At 52.8% G+C, this 7,227-nt stretch overlaps 1 protein-coding gene across 1 annotated transcript in view; it reads right to left on the bottom strand.

Annotated features, from left to right (window-relative positions):
- Window positions 1-6: 6 nt before the first annotated feature.
- The window catches only part of CSMD2 (CUB and Sushi multiple domains 2), a 304,492-nt gene continuing 297,271 nt past the window's right edge, over window positions 7-7,227 (bottom strand). The window contains 6 exon segments of the mRNA XM_017736114.1: window positions 7-927; window positions 2,686-2,859; window positions 3,930-4,068; window positions 4,864-4,951; window positions 5,829-5,941; window positions 6,723-6,884. Coding sequence (XP_017591603.1) covers window positions 2,700-2,859; window positions 3,930-4,068; window positions 4,864-4,951; window positions 5,829-5,941; window positions 6,723-6,884 — 662 coding nt within the window. The 3' untranslated portion in view covers window positions 7-927; window positions 2,686-2,699.

The raw sequence follows: 7,227 nt of genomic DNA on the forward strand, positions 1-7,227 counted from the left end.
GGAGTGCCCAAAGGAAAATGAAACAGGGAAGAGGGGAAAAGCTTTGGGAAGCTTTTCCCAAGTTTTGGGGCGGTTCCATTTGGAAACTCTTCCTGGGGTAGAAAAACCAACAAAGAAATAACCCAGAAATCCAAATACGGACGAACAAATCCTTGTCCTGGATCCAGGGGACTTCCATGAATCCAGCCAGGAATCCCCAAAGGAAAATGAAACACAGGGAAGAGGGGGAAGCTTCCCAAGTTTTACTTGGAGAGGCCCCATTTGAAAATCCTTCCTCTGCTCAAGCCCTGGGGTGGAAAATCCTACAAAAAATTAACCCAGAAACCCAAATCCTCATCCTGTCCCATCCAGGTGTTTTCCACGAATCCAGCCGGGAATGCCCAAAGGAAAACAAAACACAGGGAAGAGGGGAAGAGCTTTGGGAAGCTTTTCCCAAGTTTTGGGAAGGTTCCATTTGGAAACTCCTCCCCTGCTCAAGCCCTGGGGTAGAAAATCCTATAAAAAAAGAACCCCAGAAACCCAACCCCAAATCCTCATCCTGCCCCATCCAGGTGTTTTCCATGAATCCAGCACCTTGTGCACAACCTCTTTGTTGCCCGAGCTCTTCCCGAAGTTTGGGGGGCAGCTGGAAGGACCCCCCCCAGCTCCTTCCAGGACCACTGGGAGCAGCTTGGGAAAGCCTTCCCAGCACTCCCAGGCCGGGGCCGTGGGGCGGGGCGGGGACCCGCCGGCAGGGCGGGAGCCGGAGCAGAACCTTTGGCTTGGGGATCCAGCGGGATGGAGGAGGCGGATCCAGCAGCCCCTCGGGAATTCCAGGGAGCTGCAGCAGCTTCTCCGCGGCCTCGGCAGGAGCAGGGGGATGGGGAGGGGATGGATGGATGGATGGTGAGCTGGGATAATCATCCACTGGACACCGAGCCTGGGAATCTGGGATGGACACAGGGAAAACAAAGAGTAGCTTGTGACACAGGGAAATTCAGGAAAGCGGCTTTGTTATCCTGAAATTGGAATATTCCAGTCTGGAAGGGCTCTACAATCCACAGGGAACTTCTGATTGCTTGAACCTTGTAAATCCCAGATTCCTGTGCATAATTCCCTGTCTGGAATCACCCAGGGAAGGATCCCTCTTGAAGATCTGTTTTTCCTTCCCATCTCTCCCTGCAGTAAAACTTTAAAACCCCAGATTCCTGTGCAAAATTCCCTGTCTGGAGTCACCCAGGGAAGGATTCCTCTTCAAATCCCATTTTTTCCTGTTCCCACCTCAGGTTTGTTGGGATTTCCTTGGCCACTGACCAGGGCCTGGTTTGGGGCAGGCCCTGGGCAGAGCTGGTCCCACAAAAGGGATCCACAGCGATCCCTGGATCTGAGCTTGGAAAAGGCCTTGGAGATCATCGAGTCCAACACTTGTCAGCAGCCCACGGCACCGAGTGCCACATCCAGGCTTTCCTTGGACACCTCCATGGATGGCGACTCCAAACCTCCCTGGGCTGCCCATTCCGATGTCCAACCACCCCTTCTGGGAATAAACTCATCCTGATTTCCATCCTGAACCTCCCCTGGGACAGCTTAAGGCTGCCTCTTGTCCTACCAAGCCTCAAATCCAGCTCCTGGCCCTGCAGGGACATTCCAAGATCCACAAGATCCCTTGGGCAATCCTGAGCCTCCTTTGACCCACTGCTCCCACTGAGCCAAAAAAAAGTGGGATATTGGGAAGAAATTCCTCCTGATTTCCAGCCTAAAACTTCTGTGGGTTTTAAGGCTGTGTCCTCCTGTCCCATCAAGCCTCAAATCCAGCTCCTGGCCCGGCAAGGACATTCCAAGATCCACAAGATCCCTTGGGCAATCCTGGGCCTCCTTTCGCAATATCCCACAGAATTCAAACAGAGTGGGATACTGGGAAGAAATTCATCCTGATTTCCAACCTAAACCTTTCCTGGGTCTTAAGGCTGTGTCCTCTCATCCTGTTAACCCCTGAGTCCAACTCCTGGATCTGTCCAGAACATTCCAAGATCCACAAGATCCCTTGGGCAATCCTGAGCCTCCTCTGACCCACTGCTCCAACTGAGCTAAAAGGAAGTGGGATATTGGGAAGAAATTCCTCCTGATTTCCAACCCAAACCTTTCCTGGGTCTTAAAGCTGTGTCCTCTTGTCCTATCAAGCCTCAAATCCAGCTCCTGGATCTGTCCAGAACATTCCAAGACCCACAAGATCCCTTGGGCAATCCTGGGCCTCCTCTGACCCACTGCTCCAACTGAGCTAAAAGGAAGTGGGATATTGGGAAGAAATTCCTCCTGATTTCCAACCCAAACCTTTCCTGGAGCAGCTTAAGGCTGTCTCTCATCCCATCATTCCTTGAGTCCACCTCCTGGCCCTGCAAGGACATTCCAAGCCCCCACAAGATCCCTTTGATCCACTGCTTCACTAGAGCCACAGCGGATTCCATTTAGACGGGGAAATCCGGATGAAATTCCCCCCTGCGACGAGGAGGCTGGGATGGAATTCCCAGACAATCCGTAGCTACTGCAAGCATCCCAAGACCACCTTGGAGCCACGTGGCCGAGTGGAAGCCCTCACTGCCCACAGCACTGGGCGAGCTTTACGAACCCTTCCAACCCAACGCGTTCCGTGCCGCCGCGACCCTGAGGGGAGCGAGGGGACAACGGCGGCGGCCATGTCGCACTCACCGTGAGGGCCAGCGCTATACGGCCGTGCACACCGTGCTCACGGTGAACTCGGCCTCGCCCGCCATGATGTCTGAGGGCTGCAGGTTGCGGTCGTACATGGGGTTCTCGAAGGTTCCCCTCACGTTGGTGTTCTCGTGGCCGGCGTAGCCGTTGAACGGGACTTTGGGTCTCCTCCTGCGGCATCGGGGACAAAACGCACCCGGGTCAAGGCCTTGAGGGAGGGGACTGAGAGGGTGGGAGGGAAATGTGTTTTGGAGGAGGGGGGGAATCCGTGGGGATGGGGCGGGAAAATCTGGGTTTGCAGCAGGGAGCGGGAGCGAAGGTGAATTTCCAACGCCATGGGGGAAGGAATTGGCTTGGGATCCTCCTAAATGTGGCCACAAATCCCAGTAATGGGCAGCAAAAGCCTCGCCGTTCTCCTCTCCCAAACCCTCGTCTCTCCATGCTTTATTGTCCCACCTCCTGAATGAAACCAGGCCTAAAGTGAGGGGGATTTTAAGCCCAGTTCAGATTTCTCTCAAATCCCGGAATTTCTTTCACCTTTTGGAATTTCTGCCCCCAATCTCCCAAACTCTCTTTGTTAGTGTCCCACCTCATGAATTAAACAAGTCCTAAAGGGGGGATTTTAAGTCCAGCTCAGATTTCTCTCAAATCCCTGAATTTCTTTAAAATTTTGGAATTATTGCCCCCAATCTCCCAAACTCTCTTTGTTATTGTCCCATCTCATGAATTAAACAAGTCCTAAAGTGAGGGGGATTTTAAGCCAACCTCAGATTTCTCTCAAATCCCTGAATTTCTTTAAAATTTTGGAATTTCTGCCCCAAACCCACCTGTGTTTGTAGAGATAAAGCTTTGTTTTCCCACCTCATGAATTAAACCAGGCCTAAAGGGGGGATTTTAAGTCCAGCTCAGATTTCTCTCAAATCCCGGAATTTCTTTCACCTTTTGGAATTTCTGCCCCCAATCTCCCGAACTCCCTCTGTTAGTGCCCCACCCCCTGAATTAAACCAGTCCTAAAGGGACAGGGATCTTAAGCCCAGCTCAGATTTCTCTCAAATCCCTGAATTTCTTTCACCTTTTGGAATTTCTGCCCCAAACCCACCTGTGTTTGTAGAGATAAAGCCTTGTTTTCCCACCTCATGAATTAAACCAGTCCTAAAGGGAGGGGGATCTTAAGCCCAGCTCATATTTCTCTCAAATCCCAGAATTTCTTTCACCTTTTGGAATTTCTGCCCCAAACCCACCTGTGTTTGTAGAGATAAAGCACAAACCCTGCAATAATCAGGGCGATGAAAGGCACAAGGATGGCGGCTGCCACGGAGCTGCTGTTGGATGCAAAGTGGTGACCTATGGATTCGGGATCATTTTCCATCATGCTGATGTCTGGAACACAGCAGAAAGGAACACATTTCCCACATATTTCCCACATACTTCCCACATTTCCCACATATTTCCCACATTTCCAAGCCCCTGCTGGGGAAAAAGGGGCTTGGCTCAAGTGACACCGGCAGCAAAATGAGGGAAGTGGTGCTGGAAAAGGGAATTGAAAGCTGCAGGGATGGAGGCAGCAAGGATGGAGATCCAGCCTAACTTAGGCCTCATCATTTATTTAGAGCTGTGATTAAAGACAGGTGTAAATTGATTTATTTTGCTAAAAAAGTTCCAAGTTGGGCTTTAAGGGAGACTCCGAAACGCTGCAGTAACGAGCATCCATAAAGGTGACGAGATCCCGACAATCCTGAGGGATTAAGGAGCTCAGACCACGCTTTAAGAGGTATTGAGGAGCTTAAACTTCGGGTGGTTTAAGCTCTCAAGAGCGTCTGTGAGTTCTGACTGAGACGTTTTCTGTGGTGGGAACAGGATTTGGGCTTGGCAGGGATGTGGAAATGTGGAGAAAAACGTGTCCAGGTCTGTTTGTGCTTCCAAACTCTCCCTGCTTTTGGACAGCAGCCTGGTTATCCCTCATTTTGTTCCCAAATTATCAATTTTATCATCGTGCTGTTTGTTTTGTGCTCTTTTGTCTCCCCCAAACCTCACACCCGAGTTCAGCAGAACGCCCGGAAAGCGCCAAAAATTCAAGCCAGGGACTGGGAAAACATTCCCTGGTTGGAAACCCCCACCAGGCCAAAACAGAGCTTTTGGAATTAAGAGAAAAAGTGCAAATCCAAGGAATTTTACCAAGTCTCTGGAGGCCAAACTGCCCGAAGCCTTTGCCACGCACAAAGCCCTGGTACACGAAGGTGCCGCTCGAGGACTCCGACGAGACCTGTGGGGACAGGAGAAAGGAGATCAATGGATTTATCCAACATTTAACACCCAGCTCATCCCAGCCCCTTCCAAGTGCATTCATTTGATGCAATTCCCCAGAAAATCCTGGCATTTTTTAAGGAGTTTCACTGCTCAAGACGTCTCAAAGGAAGGGATGCCAAAAAAATCGGGTTTGCCATCAACCGGAGAGGACGTTGCTGATTCCAGGGGGAGAGGGAAAAAGCGGCCGTGGCTCAGTTGGATCCGCATTTTTTCCACGCTCCAGTGGATCCTTGAAGGGCTTGGGAAGTTCCCAGGGACAGGCAGAGGGGTGAGGAGTTGGCTCCATTACAAGGAAAATCAGCTCGTCCAGCGAGATGTTGAGCAGATGGAAAATATCCGCATGGAAGGAATCCCGTTGGTTTTTCCTCCAGCATTCCCTGGGAGGTGATGGATTTCAAAGCCCAGGGCAATAAACCCAAGCCCCAGCTGCAGGAGGAGCTGGCACACACGTGGTGTCACCTGCTGGGGAGGTGCCACATGGCCCCTCCCAGCACTGGGCACTGGAGCAGCCTCATCCCGCTCCCAGCTCCGGGAATTATCCCTCAGCTTCAGGGAAGGGAAATCTGGGCCGTGACAGCCATGGGAAGGACAGACACCATCCCAGGCCATCTGCCCGTGGAATTCAGCCCGGGAATCCTCTCCAGCTGGGAGCACACCTGACTCCAGCGTGTCCAAATCCATGTGGGAGCACTTCCCTGACTCCTGCCCACGCTGGATCAGGGCTCTGGCTCCGGCTCCCACTTCCCAGGGAGAAATCAGAGCACCTTTGTGGGATTTCTGGGAGCAGAGGTGGCATTTTTGGGACTACTGGAGGGTGGATTTTGTGCACTCACGTGTCCATCCAGAGCCCATTTGTCATTCCTGAACTTGTTGGCAAAGATCTCCAGAGGTCCCATGATCTGGTACACCTGGAGCAGCAGGTGCACGTCTTCCTTCTTGTAAATCCCTGGAAAAGAAGAGATTCTGTCAGCTCTGGATCACTCTGGCTTGAAATAAGTGACTGGGAGGGCAGAGAAACCACCTCAGGGTTTGAGTGGACACCAGTCCTATCACTGGGATGGACTGGGAAACACAGCCCAGGGTATTGAAGATGTTTTCCATATGGAAAAGGACTCAATATTTAATTAATATTCAGGTTCTGCTGCTGGGTCAGGAAGAGCCTGGTGCTCCAGGAGGGCAGGGACAGGGAGCACTCATAGAACCATGAGCTGGAAGGGACCCCCAAGGATCCTTGAAGTCCCACTCACAGAATTTCATCTTTTTTGCCAAAAGCTCCAAGTCCTTCCTTGGGCATCTCCAGGGATGGGGACTCCAAACCTCCCTGGGCAGTTCCAAGGCCTGACCACCCTTTCCAGGAAGAAATTTTCCCTCAAATCCAATCTAAACCTTCCCTGGCCCAGCCTGAGGCTGTTTCCTCTCATCCTGGGAGCAGAGCCCGACCCCCCTGGCTGCCCCCTCCTGTCAGGGACTTGTGAGGAGCCAGAAGGTCCCCCCTGAGCCTCCTTCTCTCCAGGCTCCCTCAGGAGTTCTCCAGACCCTTTTCCATCTCCATTCCCTTCCCTGGACACGCTCCAGCCCCTCAAGGTCTCTCTGGCCATGAGTGACCAGAACTGGACACAGCTCTAGAGGTGTCCCAGCAGTGCCAGCACAGGGGACAGCCCCTCCCTGGCCAGGATACCCCTTGTGCCAACGCCAACCCCTCCCAAAGGCCACGTGGTGCCCCTTACCAGACACCTGGAGCTCCACCCCGCTGTGGTCAATCAAGGTGGCGTTGACCTTACTGGTGGCAGGGTCGAAGCTGGTGACGGAGAGCATGGCCGGCTGCTTCTTCCCCATGTACTCGTAGGAGCCCTTCCACAGGGAATTCCTCGCAAACACATCCGCGGGCACTGGGAGCACAGCGACGGGAGATGCATGTCATGGGCTAGCAAAGCATAGTCCCGGCTTGCCAAGGGGTGCTTACAGCTTCCTCTCTGACCTGACAGGACCTATCAGTGGCCACTTTGAATATGGGCAGTTCTTTAAGCCACTTAAAGTTGTGACCGCCTCTGTGATCCACACTTAAGAATAGAAACCCCGAGGCAGAGTCTCTCTGTCTCGTTTCCGGTGCTGGGACAGGTGGCTGCGGGCCCTGTGTGGGGGCCAGTGGGGCTGGCCCAGGCCCTGCTCGGGCCAGGCCGGGCTGGGCCACGGCCATCCTGGAGCTGATGGGGCCCGTTTCACCTGCCGAAC

This window comes from Corvus brachyrhynchos, unplaced genomic scaffold, assembly GCF_000691975.1.
Source record: "Corvus brachyrhynchos isolate BGI_N302 unplaced genomic scaffold, ASM69197v1 scaffold65, whole genome shotgun sequence".
In the NCBI taxonomy this organism is placed as follows: domain Eukaryota; kingdom Metazoa; phylum Chordata; class Aves; order Passeriformes; family Corvidae; genus Corvus; species Corvus brachyrhynchos.